Source organism: Molothrus ater, chromosome 18 (assembly GCF_012460135.2).
Source record: "Molothrus ater isolate BHLD 08-10-18 breed brown headed cowbird chromosome 18, BPBGC_Mater_1.1, whole genome shotgun sequence".
Lineage (NCBI taxonomy): Eukaryota > Metazoa > Chordata > Aves > Passeriformes > Icteridae > Molothrus > Molothrus ater.
In genome coordinates this window covers 5,325,135-5,345,516 of record NC_050495.2, presented here as the reverse complement: position 1 = coordinate 5,345,516, position 20,382 = coordinate 5,325,135, and the positions used below count along the sequence as shown (strand labels likewise).

At 49.3% G+C, this 20,382-nt stretch overlaps 1 protein-coding gene across 2 annotated transcripts in view; it reads left to right on the top strand.

Annotated features, from left to right (window-relative positions):
* MN1 (MN1 proto-oncogene, transcriptional regulator) overlaps positions 1-20,382 on the top strand; it is an 83,312-nt gene that overhangs the window by 28,408 nt on the left and 34,522 nt on the right. Inside the window, exon 2 of one of the 2 annotated variants that reach the window (XM_036393166.1) lies at positions 1,212-6,188. The exons of the other annotated variant lie outside the window; for it this stretch is intronic. Within the exon in view, the coding sequence (XP_036249059.1) occupies positions 1,212-1,399 (188 nt within the window). The 3' untranslated portion in view covers positions 1,400-6,188. Of the gene's footprint in view, positions 1-1,211; positions 6,189-20,382 lie in introns of those variants that run through there. 2 annotated transcript variants of the gene reach the window in all.

Below are 20,382 nucleotides of genomic sequence, written 5' to 3'. Positions count from 1 at the left end.
TTAAAACCACCCATCACCAACTGCAGGGGAGCTGGAATCCCTTTGGGTGTAGACAGTGTGAGCACCTTTGCCCTGCTGCTGCTGGATCCTTGACTGGAGCAACACAGGAGGGTGCCTGCAGTAAAGCAAGCAGGGGGCCGGGCTGAGGAGTGCAGCAGAGCTCTGTGTGGATTTTGCACATTGCAGCACTAACCCAGAGCAGGGCTGAGCAGGCAGCAGTGCTGCTCTGGAGCCTGGTTCCTTCTCCCAGCATTGATGGCATCACATCCTCAGATTCTTGGTAGTTCCTGTGTGGTGTTACACTGTTTTAGATATAAGTATCCCTGGCATCCTGTGATAATCAAGCATTGAAAGCCTTTTCCAGTTTAAACCAGGGACTTCTATGCTAGTTTAGCATTATTTTTTAATATTATTGTGATTGTGTAACAAGCTGTTCAGTTCTAGTATTGTGTCTGGTATAACAGGAGGTTCAGTGAAAGTAATATGAGTTGCCCCTTGAAGTGTGGTATCCCCTACACTGTTTGGCTTTGTGGAACAGGAGAAAGGTGATGGGAGGAAAAGTCCTGGGATGTTAAACAGTTACAGCTGGTTTTTGGCATCTTTGTCACGTTCTACCCATTTTAGCTACTCTTCACATGAACTGTAAAAGCTGGAGGAAAAAGTCTTAGGGACATTGTTTAGGATGTTTCAGTTAAAGTCTTACATTTCTGTGGTTAACAGAAACTAATGATAGCTGAAGATCATACCAAGTCCTAAAAAGAACGAATTCTTAAGAAAATTATCACAGTGCTCCTTTAAGAGGAGAGAAGGGAGACTGATGCTGGGACTGACCATGAGGGCATGGAGGGTTTGGGGTTGGCTTCCTGCTTGGTGGTGTTTCAGCATCCATTTCCAGCAGGGAAGGAAAGTTCCCGATTGTGCTGCGGTCTAGGACGCACTCATCGGTCCTGGGTCCATTCAGACACATCACTGGTTTCTCTCAGGTGCTGGGTGTTCTTCTGGCCTGGTGAACAAGATCTCACTTCAGAGTGGGCAGGGGGAGCCATATCTTTGGTGGTGACTCGGAGATGCAGTAGAGGGGTGCAGCCAGGGGGGAGAGAGGTGGTGGCAACACCACTGGCAGGCTGTGAGTGGCTGGGGTCGCAGGCTGTGAGTGGATGGGGTTGCACAAATCACAGGTCTCCTAACCTCTCTCTGTGAACCCTTTGCAGCCCACGACCTTCCCCCGAGCAAGACCTCGGCGGCGGCGGCGCAGACGGGCGCCCACCTGCAGTGCCTCTCGGTCCACTGCACGGACGACGTGGGCGAGGCCAAGGGCCGGACTGCGGTGCCGACGTGGAGGTCCCTGCACTCAGACATCTCCAACAGATTCGGGACTTTTGTGGCTGCCCTGACTTGAACAAAAGAAATTTTTTTTTCTTTTTTTTTTTTTTTTTTTAATTTCAAAGGGCCGCTACTGCTAGGTGGACTATTTTTCTAGGTTGGTACCTGCTTAGTGGCATATGGACTGGAAAGGGTTAATTTAAAGTAAACCTCAACTTTTTTTTAATCTTCTGCCACAGTATGTTACCAGTGTTAACCCTTCTGCAGTTAGCACACTTTTGCTTAAGATTTTCCTGCTAGACCACTTTTTCCCATTATTCTGTAACCTTGGCATACATTTATAGATGAGGCCTTTTCCTTTTTCATCTCAGTGTGTGTCCAAGTCACGTATGTCATAATAAGACAAAGATTCTCCTCTTCCTCCTCCTCCTCCTTTTCTTCCTCATTTGCTTTGTTTTTCTTTTTTTTTTTTTTTTTTTTTGTTTTGTTTTGTTTTGTTTTGTTTTGTTTTGCTTTGTTCAGTGCTTATTAGGATGGTGATCCTGAGGAGCAGCAGTTCAGGAATAAACACCAGTGAAAGTGAAATGGTCAGCATTAAATCATATGTTACAGTGACACCCAGCCTTTGCCAGTCTCATACCAACCAAGCAGTTGATGCTCTGTTGAATGTTCAGGCATGGACCTGCCCTTTCCTGAGAGAATGAGGCTCTGTTTTCAGCCTTGTTTTGCTCTGTGCCTCCTGGTGAGGCCAGGATGCTCCTTCCTCTGTGTACCCTGGGATGGAACTCTGTCATGAATGGGCTGGTTCAGGCACTGCAGGGAAGGTATGGAGAGGTTTTTTTAAATAAGTTTTATGTCATTATCTCTTCCTCCAAAGGCCCAGGCTCCTTCTTGCTTGCCTGGGCCTGATGGTGCTCCTGCATTTCCCACTTTATTGATAGTGGAGAAGAAAATCCCCTGCACCCTGCCCACTTTTTGCCCATTTTAAACTGCAGAAAGATGCTGTTGATTGGCAGCAGGTCCAAGTCCCCTGCACTCGCCTGGGTGTGCCCCAGCCCCTGCCACAACAGCTCCCAGTGCCGTGGCAGGGGTCAGGGATCGCCCAGGTTGGGAGATGCAGGGGGCTGTGTGCCCAGGGGTGGCATTTCCTAATCTGCCAGGGCAGGGAGACCTGGTGTCAGAATCCCCCAAACTCATTCAAGGCCTCATTTCTGCCACACACTGAAGAACAGCATTGCTGGATGCACACAATAAAAGGAAAGCCATACTTTCCTGCTCGGGCCAGATAATGCTTATTCAAAATGAAAGTTGGAAGCAAACCAGATAAAGCCACAGCTGACACGATGGGCTGATTCTCCAGTGGTTTTATGTCACATTGTCCATGATTTGTGTGTCCCTGTGCCCAGGAGTGGCCCTGTCCTGCCCCATGCCTGCAGCTCACCTCCCACAGCTCCTGGAGCTCAGGAACAGCACTAGAGGGTTTAGTTTTGGTTGTGAAATAAAGGTTGGCCTCTCTAGGGTTATTTATTCATGATTTCACAAATGTGTCCCTGCTGAAGGGACAGAGTTGAAGACTGCTTTATATTTTATCTTTGATGATTGTGCTGGGTCTTTAATTATTTTGAGGTAATATTCTTGGTAGACACCAACGGAGAGGAAATTCTGCCTAAAAAGCCAAGGGAGGTCTGGAATCCTCACTCTCAGTCCTATGTGGCTTCAGAGAGACTCACAGTGTTTGGAAATGTGATTTGAATGTGCTCTTATTAACCATGCATGGATTGATTTATGGGTCTGGTCAATGAATTGACTTTGGATAAATTTGGATAGTTTTTAATCTTGGTTTTCAATATTATTTTACTTTGTATTAAAGCTGGAGCTTCCACGAGGATGAGGATTTTTGCCCATCCTGGAGCAACTGGCTGTGGAGCTGCCTCACACCGACTTGGTTTGGATCAAAAAGCTGGGATGGTTTGTACCTCTTGTCAGGGTGTGCAACCAGGAGTGCAGAGCTCCTCCTGCACCTGCAATAAAATGTCACCATCCCCAGTAAAGTATCTCCTAGCAATCACTGTCAGCCCCCTTCCAGAAGGTGCCTCTTTGCCTGTGATTCCTCAAGTCCTGGCTTACCTAAGTATGTGTTTGATTTTAAATCCTGTCAGCAGAGCACATGTGCTGCTGTGGGGGGCTCAGTCTGCAGCAGGGGGCCCTGGGGTGACACCAGTCACTGAGTTCCATCACTTCCAGCTGAAAATTTCGGCCAAGTTCATGGGCTGGTGGCATTCCTGCTCGGAGTGCAGTCCCTTGCCTTGTGCTTTGTTTTTATTCTTTCCTGCTGCACTGAAGAGAACAGGTTTTTCAGGCTTCCTGAGGTCAGGGATGCACACCCTGTGCCACGGGAAGGAACCTGTCAGGGAACACCGAGTTCAGATGCTTTTAAAGAGAAATCCCCGTTTGAGTGGAGCTGTGGTGGCTTGGTCTCACCACCCAGTACTGCTGGCTCATTCTCAGCAGCTTGCACTTCTCTCCAGGAGTGTTGTTCTCATCCCCTTGGAACTTGCTTTCTCACTTGCTTATGGAAATGCAGAGCATAAGCAGTTCCCTTAAAATCAGTGGAATCCTGTGAGGTGAGGAGGTGCCCTGAGGCCAGGGGCTGTGTCTCCAGTGCTGAGCTGTGCAGCCTGGAGCCCTGGGTGTTGTGGCACTTGGCCACCTCGGGCTCTGCTCCGGGCTGTGTGTGCAGTGCAGGGTTGGGACTGTCAGAGAGGGAGGATTGGAGGCAGTGGCTGGCTGTGTGCTGGGCTCACTGGCCATGGAGTTCAACTGAATCATACAGTCACACACAGTCCTCTTGCTGACCTCCTGTCTGATCTTGATTGAAGGAGCTCTGCTTGAGGCAGCTGTTAGCCAGGACCAGCTAAACCTGTGCTTTTAGGGTTTTGTTGCTTTTTTGCCAAAGATCAGAACAGAAACTCTACATTCTGACCAGGACAAGCATTGTGTCCTGCTCTTCACCTGGGCATGTGGTACTCACAGCATATACAGAAGGTTCAAGCTTTGTCAGCATGGCAGCACCTGCAGTAATTTCATTGTACCCATTTTCTCCATTGATTTTACACTGATCAGTTTTTTAACACATATAAAGTGTCAGCATGGCCTGACATGGTAAGAACGGAAATTATGTCATTTTCTAAATAATAATATTCCAACTGAAACATGTTTGGGAGCTGTAGGTAAAAGCCAGTTGTGGAAGAGGTAAGTTGCACTCTTGTGGGGAGGGAAACTGAGGCACAGACAGCAGTGGGAGCCTGAGAGAACAGTGGCAAGGCTGAGCTGCACTGAGGTCTGACCTCTGCTTGCTGCAGAGCTCCGTGCCTGAGGCTCACTTCCCTCAGGGGCCAAGTTGGGTCAACAGGGGGAGAATTTTATCAGATACATGTTCCCCAAATGCCTGGGAGAAACCTCCAGCCTGTGTGTCCTACAGGGCTTCCAGATGGGGGCAGCTGGACAAGAAGGCAAAGAGGGGTGGTAGGACGCTCAATCTGCCTTGGATTGGGAACAGCAGCTACAATGTGGCTTTGCCTTTTGCCCTGGGGAGTCTCCCTGGCTGGCTGGGCTGGGGGAGCCAGGACATCCCCCATCTCCTGGCCCTGTGCCCTGGCTCCCTCTGTGTTCCCTAAAAGAAACCCCGTGCTTAGTCTGCAGCTTGCAGTGTCGTAGCAAACCGAGTAAAATTCCCTTTGCATTTCAATTGGGAGGGAGCGATCAAATACCTCTTTGCCAAAAAAGGACAGAATAGGCCTCGTTTATTAAATACTCCTGCAACTTTTCTCCAGATCACATTCTCCTGGGGTTACTTGCTCTCTGCTGTTTGAGCATCAGTAAGGGGCTTTAGGCTTGTTACTTAGTTAAGGTTTTCACGGTGTCTGAGGGTGGAAGGGGATGAGCACCAGAATTCTGTCACTTGGATCACCTGGGGAGTTGTGCAGGTCCTGTGGTCCCCATGGTCACTCTGGGGCTGGCTGGCCCTTGGGAACCTGGGGTTGGGACTGGACTTCCAGGCACCACCAACAAGGCAAAACGTTCCAGTTTTGGGAGGTGGAAGGGGTGAGGTGAGCACAGCAGTGGGATGGGCACTGGGTGGGTGGGTTGGACAACAGAAACCAAACTGGTACATTTGACTTATTTTTGTTAAGCTGCAGTGTAAGGTTTTGTCAGCTACTGGATTCACAGCTGTTCAAGGGATGGTGTGGAAGAGCATAACCCATTTTTGTAGAATTGTTTCTTCTTTAATGCTTAAGGCTAACGGAGGAAATAGTCTAATTTTGTCTTAGAAATTCTCTATTAAAATTGTTGCTTTGAGTCCATCCGCTCATAGGTTCTGACTGATGAAACTGCAGGTTCTGATTTCCGGCAGTAATAACTTTATCACTATTCACTACCCAAGAATATTACAGCTTTAAAACAGCCTTAAGCAAAAGGATATTATTTCTTTGTACTAAATTTGGTTCATGGAAAAGAAAAAAAAAGAAACCTCAAAACACTGGTAATCCGTACTGCATTAGCAAACTCTTCTGAAAAATGTTATTGCACATGTAAAATATGAAAACTTGACTCTGCTGTGTGTTAGGCAATCCTGTAATCTTTTTTTTTTTTTTTTTTTTTTTTTAATTCTTGTTAAATTCATTTCCTAAATGCTTGGTTGGAAGACTGTGACGATAGCTCATGAAATTGAGTGTTATTTTTCTTTCTTTTTTTTTAAATATGTAAAGTGCAGTCTTCTGTATTCCTGCATATTGTACATATCTGTATATGTTTTACTGAGCAACTAAATAACAATAAATATGATGTTAATGGTGGCTACTCTATATTTCATACCAGCTTTGTTGATTTTTTTAGCAACTCCTTTTTCCCATGGGTGTGAAGAAGTGAATAGATACTGCTCATATTCAGGTAAGCCCTGGACCTTGTGATGGGTACAAATTTGCCTGTGATCTCAGGAAACCCTCACCCAGGATGGTGGCCCTGTCTGTACACTGAGGTTGTTGGTAGCCTCCTTGCTGCTGGGGGGTGGAGATGTCTGTGCAGCTCTGCCCAGATGCTGCCATGGGATCTTGGGGCTGTCCTGTTCTCTGTGTCCCCTCTCTCTGTGGCAGTGTCTCTCTTTCTCCTCTGGTCACTGGAGCTTGTCCAGAGGGGCCAGACCATGCCTGGAGCTGCTGGGCAGTGGGAGCAGCCCCTGGGGTAGCTCCCCAAGCCCCCAGCCCCGCACAGCCCTGCTCCTCCTTTGTCCTAGTTGTTCAGTAAAACTGCCCACGAGCTCTGTTAATGGTTGGATTCACACAGCTCCTCCAGCACACGAGGCCATTTCTTGGCTCCCAGATCTCCCACTGTGCAAAGGCTCCTTTGCTTCTGCAGCAGCTGGAGCAGCCCCTCCTGCTCCAGCAACGCTCCACCCCAAGCTCTTGCTTCCAAAAAGGCAGCAGGAGCTCCCTGTTCACTGCACATCACATTAACAGATGAAAATCAACTGACTGGGCTTTGATTTCTGCTCTTGACACTGGCTTTGCTTGTCACCGGGTAATGTCACCTCTGCTGATGCTGGCATGGTGCCTGCCTATCCCAAACACTTGCCTTCATCCCAGGGCACTGTGCTCAGAGGCTCACCTGGTCCGTGCCAGAGTTAAGCATGGATTATAGTTTATTAAGTAAAGAAAAGCAAGTGGTTGGTCCTGGAGCTTTTACAGTTCTTGCTCTTCTAATCTTTTCCTGTGGCCTGTGACTGTGCTGAGAGCTGAAATCTATCTGTAGCTGCATCTCTCTGCCCAAGCCATTTAACTGATTTAATTACGTCCTTTGAGTTACTTTCTGCATGAGGCTTTAGAATTCCTGTCACGGAGGAGACTCTGTAAATATGTCTTGTATGTGCAGCAGTCAGGAATCCATTGGCAGTGCAGCTGGATCCCATGTGCTGAGATCTGCTCGGCCCCTCTGTGGCCACCATGTGTGGCTGCTGGGCAGCTCTGCCCCTGCAGTGCCAGCCAACATTCCTGCAGTGCTGCCTGGGGGCTCCTGTGTGTGATCCAGAGCCGTTCAAACCCCCTCTTCCCCTGCTGTTTGGGGGAGCTGCTTGCAGATGGCTGCTGGTGCTATGAGAGTACAGCAGAAGGCACCTCTCGCCATAAAAACCAAGGTAAATAAACACAGGAATGAAAGTTTGAGTCTATGGCATCCTTTTGGCTGAGAAAGTTGTTAGAAAGTAGAATCCCATTATAATGGATTTCTTTTAATATCAACCATTTCCAAAATCCCTAGGTCATATTCCTGAAGTGGTTACTCTCCTGCCTGGGAGACAATTTGGAGCTCCCCCAGCAGTTTAACATTATGGCCAATGACATCACATATATTTTGCTAGTAAAATGTTTATATTTTGCTTGTAAAATGTTTAAAAACTCTGCTCAGGTGAGCTTTGTAAGGCTGTGCCTACAAGGCAGAGGAGTGGATGGGGGTGATGTCTCTTTTAAACTTTCCTTTCTGAGGTGTTGCCAGAGCTCAGTAATGACAGTGCAGGAAGTGGAGGTGACAAGACCTGAAGCAAATCATGTAGGTCATCTTTGGTTCATTAGTGCAGGGCTGTGCCCTGTTTCCTAATGCCCAGAGCTCTGACCAGCACAACCAAAATGAACAGGGTGGTGGGGGTCCTTAACCTTTTAGTGAAAAAGAATAAGAGCAAGCAACCAAACATCCCTTTATTCCAGCTGTGGAGTGGGGATGATGTTTGGGGTGATGGAAGGGGATCCATGGCTGCCTATTTCCAGCACTGGCAGGTAGCAGAGGGTTTGGGCCCTTGCCAAGCCTGGGTGGGAGGTGCCAGGGGTGCTCTTACAGGACCCTGGGGGTCCCTGGTCGTGGGACAGCATGTGGTGGGATATGGGAGGTGGGATCTGTGGCTCCTTTGCGTTCTCACTTGGCCATGGACACGTGTCCGTGTCACCATGTCACCATTGCTGAGCCTTGTTATTTCCTTTTAGATCATGCTTGTGTCACACCTGTGAAACAAGGAACAGAGGAGGAGCCCTGGTCAATGTTTGCTGTGTCCTCTTAGGGGTTTCTGTTAGCAGTGCACAGACAAAGGAGCTGTTGAAGTGTCACCCTAAATGTGATATTGAAACACTCATTTCAGCCTCCACCTCGAAGGAGGCTGAGAAGTTTGATGCTGTGAGGGCTCATGTTCTGCCAAAACATCCTCCTGCTTTGGGGTTAACTGATGGAGAATATTCAGGGCTGAGCTTCAGGAGGTGGGAACTTTTCTCAATTTCCTTTTATCCTCTGCAAAATGCCCCTGTCTCCCTTCCCCCTTTCTTCCCCCCACCCCCTTTTCTCTTTATAAAGCTGGAATTCTTCCAGACTCTGCTCTGGGCTTGCAAGAAAACTTTACTGTGTAAATTTGCTCTTTGTGTTGGGAGTCCTTTGTTTAAACAGCATTGTGAGCTTGCTGGGGAGGGATGGAAAGAGGGGGAGCTGGGAGGAAGAATTTGAAAAGCCCTGACCCCTGATGAATAAAATCCAGCACATTAACACATTCTTCAATAAATTCATGATTGCAGATAAGGTGGGAGTCCCCAGGGCCGGGCTTTTCATTAACCCCCTGCTGACTAACCCAAACAGACGGAGTGTTTTGTCAGCGCCAGGACAAGCAGAGCCCTTTTGTGGTGGAGGGGCCGGGTGAGCATGGGGAGCGCTCCTCCAGGAAGCCAGGTTACAAAATGGGACTCTATTTCAGAACAAACTCCTTTTGGTTAGTTTGATGAGATTACAGAAAGGAAAAGGCTTTAACAAGGGGCTTATTGAAGCTAAGTAACTGTTCTGAATACAGTGAGGACCAGGGCAGAAAACATATGATTCCCAAGTAAACAGGCGCCTCAACAGCGTGGCTGAAACAACAGAGCTGGACATGGTCCGTGGGGTTCTCCTGAGGGAATGATTGGAGACATGAACCTGTCTGGGAGCCCTGCAATAACCTGTGCACAGCACCCAGCACAGCAGGGCTCTGCTGGCCAGGGCTGCCCTGCACTCTGCACTGCAGTGCTGGGCTGGAGAGTGGCCTTGGAGGGACACGAGCGCCATGCCCACAGTGTGAGGTGTGCCTTGTCCAAGGTTTCAGCCTCTGAAACCTTATTTGTTCCTCTGGTGGAAAGCCTGCTCCAAGAAATATTTGCTTTTGTGGAAACTTATCCCCAGAATGCTTCCCTCCCACATTAGGGAGGTCTTCTAGGTTAGAATACCTACATTTTTGAAAGATCTTAATTCTGTGCCTTGTGTTCTTGGTCAGCCAATAACTCAGAGTATCACTCAGCCCAAAGAAAAGTGTTTTGGGATGAAATGCAGGAAAATCCTGAGTTTGTCTCAGGTTCCTGCTGCCTGCTGGTGATGAGGCTGTGCTTTTCCTATTCTGCCCACCCTCTCAGGAGGTAACAACTTGTGGTGGACCCCAGGCTTTTCACGGAGCAGAATCCTGTCCTTTGGGAGTAAACTCCTGCACACGCGCACCCAGAACCAGGTGGGCCATGCACGCCCCTCCTGCAGACGTGCACATCCCACTGGAAAGCACATGAGGACTGCAGTGCTGGGGCTGGGGGCTGCAGGCAGCATCAGCCCTGCCAACTCCCACCTGAACTCTGCAGGCTCAGCCTTCTTCCTCTGCTGTGTTTTTGGTGTGCACTTTCATTTACCTGCAAGATACGATTTTAAATTATTTCCCCTTGCTGCTAACAGAAGCTTTTTGCTAATTTCCATGGAAAATAAATTCCTCTCTTTTAGGGGAACTGAAGCGTTCCAGCTGACTGCTCCTGGCCCCATCAGCATTGTGTCTCCTCTCCTAAATGCAAGGGTAGGTGCTGGGTTTGATGCCTCAGAACGTGACTGGTGCAGCCTCCACTCTGTGCTGGGCTCCTGGCCTGGGCTGCCAGCAGCTCTGTGGTGATATTGGGGAAGTGGTTGACAATTTAAGCCTACAATCCCTTGTAAACAAACACTGTGTCTGCTGTGTCCTTCTCTCCCAGCAGCAAACATGGCAGGGGCTCCTTTGCAGTCTGTGTGAAACTATTTACATTTCTGATGTTAATGAAGATAGAGAGAGAAATATTGTATTTGTATTAAAATCAAATTATCTCAATTCATGGACCCTCAATGTCCCTTATTCTTGATGTAGTGAGATTAAACATTGTCAGTTTCCCTAATTAATGGCCCACACCCTCATCTCTGAGAAATCTCTGTGTCTGGCTTAATGCTGTGCGTGGGTTTTGGCCTGAAATAACCCAGTGTAATAACCTCTAACCCCTAACCCATGTGCAAACAACCTCCAAAACATGCTGGCCTTTTAAGCCTGATCCTCCTTATCAAGGCTCTTGCTTAGGAGCCCAGGTGAAGGCAGTCCCATCCATGTGCGAGAGATTATTTCTGCATTAATGCAATTTCATGTTTTACTGTTGCTTCATCTCATTGACAAGAAGTATCTGGAAGAGAAAAACCTTGTAGTTTGGGTACATACAAATGATGGGTTCAGGCTCTGGCCGTGGGTTTCTGTGGCCTGTCTGCCTTGTGCAGGCTGAGGAGCATTTCCCTCTGAATATCCCTCCTCCAAGCCCTCTCTCCCCTCGCTGCTGGCAGAGCAAAGGCAGCAGTTTAATGGTTTGAACACATGGCTCTGCTGGGCTGACATGTTCAACTGGAAGGAGCAGTCACAGCTCCTTCCCATGGAAAATCCATCTGTTCCCCTGCATTCCCTGGTGTGTGGGGTCTCACTGCTGGGGCAGGGGGACAGGGGACTGGGTATTATTTGCTGTGCACCCTGCTCAGCTGAGTGACGCTGTGCATGCTGGAGGTGCTGAAGAGGGGGTGCTCAGGCACGTTCCCTCCCCTTCCTCTCCCTTCATTTACTATTTGAGACTTTGCTTTGTAAGAAAATGCTGGTTTTTTACATTGGGGCTGTTATTTATTCCCCTCAGCTGTGCTCATGCTTGCAGAGGGCTGTGGAGCCCCTTGGAAGAGCTCCATGGGCAGCCTGTGCTGGAGAGCTGGGGCTGGGCTTGGCAATGGGGGCTGCAGAAGGGGTTTGTTCAGGGTGGAGGTCCGGGGATTAATCTGAAGACAAGGTTTTGTGTTTCTTTTCCCCGGGACTTAAGTTTGGCTCTTTCCAGGCGCTGGAAACCCTCCAGCAAAACTTGAAGGGATGGTTGTGGGGCAGAGGGAGTGTGCTCACCGTGCCCCAGCCAGGCCCAGGACTCCCAGTCCCACAGACACCCAGGAGTGGGGTTTTGTGAGCAGTGGCCATGCTTGGCTGAGGTCTGACCATCCTGGCAGGATTTTTGTTTCGGGTTGGCCTCCCTTGAGCACTGGTACTGTGCCCATGCTGTGAGCTGGGATGTTTTCTCTTCATCCCGGGCAGGCTGTTGTTGGACAGTCATTATCTGATCATACCTGGCCCATTGCTGGCCTGCTTGGATGGGGGGACAGCCTGGATGCTGCATCCTGGTGTGACAGCCTGGATGCTGCATCCTGGTGTGCTGCTCTGTCCACTGTGGCTGCTGTCCCTGTGGCTGGGGCATCTCTGCAGTCACGCACAGCCAAGGGAATGGCACAGGCAGCTCCCAGCCTGCAAACAAAGGCATTTCATCTTAATTTGAGCTGTTCAGAAGTATCTCTTTTCCTGTGATTTATGGAGCAGGATCAGGCTGGGAGGCCCAGGTGGGTCCTGCAGAGCCCACGGGGCGTGACCTGGGTCGGAGCCCGGTGGGGCCAGCCCAGGCTGCGATGGGGCTGCCTCAGCCTCCCAGCACTTTGAAGGCTGTTTGTGTTTGATGGGCTGATGCGTGTCAAATGCAATCCAGCTTCCCACTGTCTGCTCTGGCAGCCCCCTGAGGTTGGCCTTTGACAGATAAAGCACCCCCTCCCCGAATTTCTGATTTCACACTGATGCACAAACATTCTTTGGCAATTTGAGCCCATTGTATTAAAGTAGTTAAATTCCTTAAGCATGTGCCTCTGAGATGACAGTGGTGATATTCATTACAGAAATTCTGGGGTGGTGGCAGTGCTGGCTCTCTGGCTGTGCCAGACCTGTAGCAGTGATGGACCCTGAGCCAGTGGGAACCCCCAGAGGCTGTGGATGAACCACAGATCCACAGAGCTGAGGACACTGTGACACTGACACACAGGACATCCATGCTGTCTGCAGTGCTGCAATATGCACATCTCTGCTCTGCCTCATCCTTCCTGAGCTGGAGCAGCCACACTGGCCACGAGAGCAGGAGCTCTGTGTGTGTGTGAATGTCTTTCTTGCATAGTGCCTTTGTGCTGGATCTCAGAGAAATCACTCTGCCTGCCCTAATGTCAGTGTATTGTAGGACTTGGCTATTGGACCTGGTCTGGAAGCCTCCTTTTCCAGCCAGGAGTGCCCAGTGAGTACAGGAATAGCCTGGAAATCAGGAAAAAAGGTCTCAGGAAGGGAAGTAGCTTTGGCAAATGCAAGAGTTGAATTGTTCTTTGCTAAGTGAAGAGCTGGAGGAGGCACCATTGCTGGGATGTGTTACAGTCCTGCCTCTCCTCTGCGAGCCCCTGCCTCAGAAACTGCCCCATGTGATGGAGTCACTTGTGAGTTAAGATTTTGTTTCAAATGTCTTAAGTTATTATTGATGCTTGAAAAGGTTACATCTGCAACCCATTTTCTATGTCATTGACGTTCTTTTCTGACAAATAATTTCAGAAATATGCAGCAAAATGTTTTGGCCCACAACCACTGCAGCTCACCAAGTGTGCAGCCCAAATCTTTACACATTTTGTACAAAAAAAGCTTTAACTCCTCATGTTCTCTCTGCAGAGCTCTGCCTGTACAGGCAGGCACAAGGAGCACACAAAGTGCTTGCTGCTGACCAGACCTTGCTGCTTGTGCAGTGTCCAGGTGGGTGATGAGGGGCACGGTGGGCACAGGGTATGGGCACAGGAGTTCTGCTCCCATCCTGTTCTCTGCCATGGGTTGGGCTGTGAAGGGCTGACCATGTCACTCTATAAGTGCTCAGTGCAGGATGGAAACACAAGGGAAAGAAACTGGCAGGTGACTGGGTTATAGTCACAGCCACATCTTCAGTTCCAGAGAAACACAGATGGGGAAGGGAATACTTGGTGGTGGTGCCAATCCTTTATAGTTTTGTTGATGCCCAGGATTTGATATGCAGGTGTTATGTGGTTGCAAGACCTCGAAGAGCTTCAGTCAACAAACCTGAAAAGGAGAATTCAGTCATTTTTCTGGGGCAGTCAGACCCTGTTTGCCACTGCTCCCCACCATGGTGTCAGTGACTGCAGCCAGGCATGCTATTCCTGGGCTCACAGGAACGTCCCAGACTGCTCCATGCAGAGGGACAGGCTTCCCAACTGCTGTCACAGCATGGGGACAATTTCAGACACGATACAGATTTTTTGAATTGAGAAAGCAGTTAAGTGTCCTTGACTTTGTGGTTAATGCCCAGGTGTGTGAAGGTGAAATGTGAGCCTTGCCTCCTAGGAATCATCATCAAAGCCAAGCATCATTCACGTGGTTTGCTTTGGAAGGTGGAACTTGTCTCTTTACCACGCACTGCCAGTGTCCAGCATAGCATTTGTAACAGATGGGAGCTTTTACAGTGCTGCTCAGACAGAGCTGTGACCTCCTTCTGGTCTCATTAAGTGTTAGGCAATTGACACATTCTCTTCTGTTATCTGAATTTCCAGCCTGGCTGAGAAAGGTGCTGCTACAGGGAGCTGGGTGAGGTTAGATGTCATCTGAGTGTCTCTGCTTGATGTGCCTTTGCAGGCAGAGCTCAGCAGGGACTGAGCTATTGGGATGAAAGCCACAGCTTAACCTATGGGCGGTTTGAAATAACTTCATTGTGGAGTGGTATCCAGAGTGAAGATGGGACTCCACAGGAACGCTTCCCTTTCCCCAGCTTGCCTTTGTTGTTGCTGCTTTGGTGAATATTAAGAGGGGTTGCTGACCCTTGCAAGCCCTCGACCTTTGTATCTAAAGGCTGGTGGAGAGGAGCCTTCTTCTCAAACTCGCCCAGCCAGTCTTTCCCCAGCGCTCTCCTTTCTTTGCCAGCGTGACCCCATGGAAATGTGAGCTATGGAAATGCACCTTCAGAGCTGCCACCCTGGGAGCAGGCTCCTGCACTTCCACCGTGTGTGGCTGACTGCTCTGCTTTGCATCCCTCAGGCAGGGTCCTGTCTTCCCTGGGATGGGAATCTGCAGGTGGTCTGGCTCACATCCTGCAAGACAGACCCCGTTGGTCAGGGTGATAAGAATGATGGAGAAGTGCAGAGGGGACTTATCTGTGAGAATGTGGGAGGGATATGGCTTAAGGGTGCACCTAGACCTAAGGGAACAGCACAGGAATGGCTGTGGTGGCTCTCGTGGGTGGCTGGTCTGTGCACAGCATTGCTGCTTTCCATTTGGAATGCAGGGACCATGCAGGGACTGTCTCTGAGCTGAACAGTGCCTTCAGGAACAGGGGGGACCAGAGCTGGATGTTTCCCAGAGTGGGACATGTGTTTCCTACAAAGCCAGACTGTCCTGCAAATGGCATGGGAAAGGCAAAGAGCAGTGGAGCAAATCTTTTGCCCCTTTGCCCCCCTGTTCTTGCCACTGATGAAGCAGTGAGGTGTGAGTGTGATGTACCTTCTCATCAGTGGCAGATATCAAAATCTCAGATATTTACTGAGAGCCTTTGCAGTGCACTGGGAGCTGGAAGCTCTGGCTTCAAACCCCACACTTTAGCAGCTTGGTTGTTTCTTTTTGTGTTTTATGAGAAGGTGCCTAGTGAAGCAAGACGATAACTTTAAAAACTGGATTCCTTTGGTTAACACAGCTGTTTTGAGCCCTCCAAGTCTTTTTCATGACTCTGAGGAAGCACAATGTAAGGCAGATTGTGACATAACAATACCAGTAACATAACGATAGCAGGCTGTCCCTTTTGTCTGTATTTTGAATGCTTTTCCTAATGACAGTTAATATTTTTCCTTCAGCTAATAGGGGTTTATTTTCTTAAAAATTTCTAGCTTACAGTAACTGAGTTCACATATTTGTATTTTACACTTGTATTTTTTCCCTTACTTTTCTTCTTGTTCTGCAGTGCTGAGAGTTTCACATCGCACCATCTTCTTTTCATGTGGATCATGTCTGCAAGTGGAAATGTGGCTCCTGTTCTTGCAGCTCAAGCTGTGAGAGCTCTTTGCAGAGGAAGGCATGTCATGCACAGCCTCTCACAAGGTCCCTGCCCCGTCAGGTCTTGAGATTCTTTGAACTTCACTCCCTTTGGGGATCTGTGCTTTGCTGCCTAAGAACTGTCAGAGGATGTTACTGTTTTCCTCTGGTTGGTGAGGATGTTCCCTAAGATGTGTTCCCATTAATCCAGCTGCATTAGGAAGCACAGTGCAAGGCTCACACTGCTGAAGTGAATCTGGTCCTGGTACTGGAGCCCCTGTGATGGACAGTAATGAGATGCCAAGTGGATTTGCAATGAAAACCCAACTGGCTGTGCATGCAGGGCAACAGGACAGTGGCTGCTGTCATCTCTCGTTTTGCAAACACTAGCAGCTATGAGGATTTTTTAATGTTTCATGATATTTAAGGAGGTTTTGTTTCTAAAATCTGGTAAAACATCTCCCAGGCTCCCTCCTGTGCAGTATCTGTCAGCCTTTTGGGATCAGTCAATATTAATTTGAGGCCCTTGGGAATTTGTTTGGATGTTGAGGTGCTGAACACAGCTTGTGTGTCCAGACAGACAGACAGATTCACTGCCTATGTTCTCCTGCGTGGAATCACGGGTGTTTCTGTCTGTCTGCTTAAGAGTGTCATTCAGTGGGTGCCCATGAGACAGATATGCTAATGAAGGGGTAGGACTTTTGAGGAGGAAGTGGTGGCGATGAATTCCTCTTCCAGGCTGTCGGAAGAAGGGACAAAAATTATATTCTGTCTGGAACATTCTCATTCTGGTTGCTAGAAGCTTCCTGCTGATCTGTAGCCTGGGTTTATTCCTGCCCTGCTTCTTCCTCTGTGTTCCCATGACAGTTTCCCTCCCTTCAGTTTCCATAAGGTTTTCTTTCCCAGTTGTTTTCTTTCTCTGTACTGTCAGTGAAGCATCCAAACACACTTATTTTGGAGCCTGAGCAATGCTTGCATCTCTCGTGGGGTTGCCTCTGCAGAGCTTTGTGGGTCCTGGTTGCTTTGCCCCTGTTCTGGTTGGCCTCATTTTCCCCAAGCCTGGGTGAGTGGCATCTGGGGGTTTGCAGGTTTGGTTTGCCGCTGTAGGAGATGAGGAAATATTAAAAACAATAAAAATGTGGAAAATAGTGGAGCGAAATGTCTGTGCAGTCTAGTGAAGGTAGAAGGGATCCTCCATAGGTGTTCTTAGGGTGACATGCTCTGCTCCTGGTGTGTGAGCACACAGCACTTCCCTGCAGGAGTGTGTCCCCTCTCCAGTCAGCACTCAAGTGTTTTAGAGGAGGGGAATTAATTAAAATGACTTGATAGATTTCTTGCTTGGGTGTAATATGAACTGTATCCTCTGAGTAAGAGGATTTGTGATCTGCTGGTGGGCAGAATTGCCATCTATTTCCCCTTGTTGTTGGAGGTCTAATTGAGCTTTCTGACTGTAAGGAGATTGATGCGCACAGGCTTTGATGGAGCTCATCTCACAGGACGCCTCTTCCTGCCAGAGAACACCACATGGAAATGAGTGTCAGGTTCAGGGCTGAGCTCAGCTCCTGGCAGGAGCAGGTGAGAGCCAGGTTTGCAGCCCTGGTGCTGCTGGAGCCACAAATGCTGGGGAGCAGAACAAGGGCAGTGCTGACTCCAGTGGCCCATCTGCCTGTCCCAGGGTGCTGCTGCATCCCCAGGGGTCACAGGGGGATTAAAGTGGGGAATTGCCCAGATGAGGAATGAGGAAATGTCTCAATTTTAAATGAGACTTCTATACTTTTCTCAACAACTAACTATAGTTTCCCTGGTATTCCTGGCTACCTTCCTGAACCATGTCCTTATAACCATTATTTTCTGTGGTATTTTTCTCAATGAGATAATGTAAAATGTTGCTGCTACCTCAGGTTAGCTTTATGCTTGTGGGAAGATCATTAAGTTCAAGCTATAACCACAGCTAAAAAATATATTGCTCCTTAGACCTTTGGTTCATTGCCCTCCACAAAAAAAAATGACAACATGAAGATCATCTTCCAGGAAGACTTAGATCAGGGGAGTGCAGTGCTGAGGTGCAGCTCTCCCCTCTGTTGGGGGAAGCTCCCACTCAGATGTTGCATTTTTAATTCTGGTCATTTCTTTGTAATTTGCAGAGTAGGGGCAAGATCAATAGAGTCACTTTGTAAATTGGTGATAGGAAACATAATTAACAGTGTTAAGGATTTAGCTAACAGTGTTGGTTAGGAATCCTAAATGACCTAATTTGTGACATGGCTTTTGGCTGGGGATTTGGCTGACATAACCAGGTGTCAAGCAAGACACCTGTCACTCATTCATGAGTGGGAATATGGATTCTTCTGAAAAAAGGAAACACCTGTGAAGGGTATGAGGGGCTCTGAGGTATGAGTCACTTTCAGAGCCTTAAATTTAAAAACCTGCATGGCAGAATGTGAGGGTATTTTGTGTGAGCTGTTGATGTGATGATGATCCTTGGCAAGAAGTTGCATGTTGAGGCCTGAAGCCTGCCAGGAAGGTGGGTAAGGAAGGTCTCAGGGGGCACTGGGGCAGAGTGGAGGGCTGTGGTGATGTGCTGGGAGGGTTTTCCCTGTTGCAGGCTGCTGGGCTGCAGCAGGGAGCCACTGTCTGATGTGGGCTTGGGGATGGCAGCACATGTATGGCTCTCCTGACACTTGTCTCAGACAGCTGTGGGCAAGCCCTGAGCTTCTGGAAGGCCTTCAGGAGACATCCTGCAAGGAGCACTGTGCAGCCCCCAGCTGAGGAGAGCCAGCACGGCTGGACCTGGAGAATGTCTGCAGGCTGGGTGTCCCCATTGTTTGACAAACCACTCAATCTGCATTTTCACATGTGTGGAGGCAGAGCAAGGGAGGCTCCTGCTGCATCTCTAGGCTGGGAGTGTTTGAGCTCCCCATACCTGCTATGGGGCTGATGTTCTGGAGGATCTCCTTGGCCCCTACAGCACTGGCTGGGTGCTGTGCTCACAGCAAGGCTGCTGTTGGTATTTTTTGCTCAGTTTTTCCCTGCGTGTGCTGCTGAGAGCAGGGAAGGCCAGAGCTGCTTGGCTCTGTGGCCACGAGAGCCTGGGGGAGGGCTCTCCTTGTGTGGGGCTGATGGCTGGGCCAGGAAGGTGTGCTGCTTTGGGGCCAGAAGGTGCTGCCTTGGGGCCAGAAGGTGCTGCTTTGGGGACAGAAGGTGCTGCTTTGGGGCCAGAAGGTGCTGCTTTGGGGACAGAAGGTGCTGCTTTGGGGCCAGAAGGTGCTGCTTTGGGGACAGAAGGTGCTGCTTTGGGGCCAGAGGGTGCTGCTTTGGGGGCCAGGAAGGTGTGCTGCTTTTGGGCCAGAGGGTGCTGCCTTGGGGACAGAAGGTGCTGCTTTGGGCCTGCTGGTGACACAGGCTGGGGCTGGCCGTGCCGGACCTCCCTGCCCACCCTGCCTGCTCGGGCAGGGGCTCAGTGCCTGGCCCTGTGGCTGTCTGCTGTCATGGCCACAGTTTTATTGGTGTTGCAGCTCGGCTGTGGCCCCTCTGTGGAGGGGCTGTGCCCATCTCGCCCATTCTTTGCAGGCACGGTGGGGGATGGCACTGGTGGCTTCCATGCTGCTGCCTGCTGGGCCTGGATGTGACATTTGGCTGGTGCTGCCAGGCCACCAGGACTGTGGAGTTCTTTCTGTGCAGCTTGTTCTCCTGGGGCACAAATTGCATCTCTTAAAGCACTTAATAAACGAACAATGGCTTGAAAGGAGGCAGTGAACAGAGTGACATCCCTGGGAGGCAGTGAAGGGCTGGAGGAGAAGAACCTGTGAGGAGGGTGGGCACAGAGCTGCTCTCAGGAAGGTGCTGGCTGCTCCTCTGGTTCCCTGTGACCTCACGCACTCTGAACTGGTGGTGTGTGGTGCCAGTGCTGTTCATGATCCCACTGTACATCAGGAAGCAGGGCCTGAGCTTTAATTCTGTGCTGCAGAAGGAGGGAATGTACTGAAGCTCTTCCCTGGACTGATGTGGGATGGGGACTGTGGGCAATAAATAATGTGATGACACCAGGACTTAGGTGCTTGTTGAGCTGCATTGATTTCATTCAAAGGGCCTGGCTGCTGTATTGATCTGGGGCTTTCTGTACCTGCAGAGCCTGGGGAGTGGGCAGGCTGGTCCCAGGCACACGTGGGTGCATGTATGATGTTTTACCAAAGCTTTGCATGCACTTGCTTAGCAGCTCTGGGGTGTTTGCTCAGGTGCCTGTGTAGGGGAAGCATCTCCCCAAAGGGTCATGCAGTTAATTGTTGCTAGCTGCCCATAATGGATGGGTGAGCAAGAACCTCTGTATCTGCTTATAGACCTTAATTACTCCCCTGTAATTGAGCCAATGCACAGGCTAACCTAACAGAAGTAAAACACCATTAACTGCCCCATCCCCACCCCAGACCAGGCTGTTTTTCTCCAGACATTTGTCCCAAGCCAGAAGCACTTGCCACTGTAATAAGGGAAGCAGCAGTCTTCAGGGTCACTTACCCTCCCTGGCTGTGCCAGGCCTTGTTCCCCCCCTGACCCTCTTGGCTAACCTCCTCATTCTTAACGGGGGGCTCTCCTCTTGTCTCTCAAGGGCTAAACTTGTTAAAATGAATCACATTTGGCATATCTCCCTGTGGTGCCTCTCCAGATAAAAGTGGTCCCAGCTCGCATGCTCTATTTTTGTTTTGTTTCTGTATGTGGCAATTTTCTCTATACAAAACCCTCTTTTGTCAGTTTGTAGAAGAGATTATGGGGAGACAAGAGCCCGCCTTTTTTATATCCATCTTGCACTTTCTCATGGCTCCACGGATGGTATT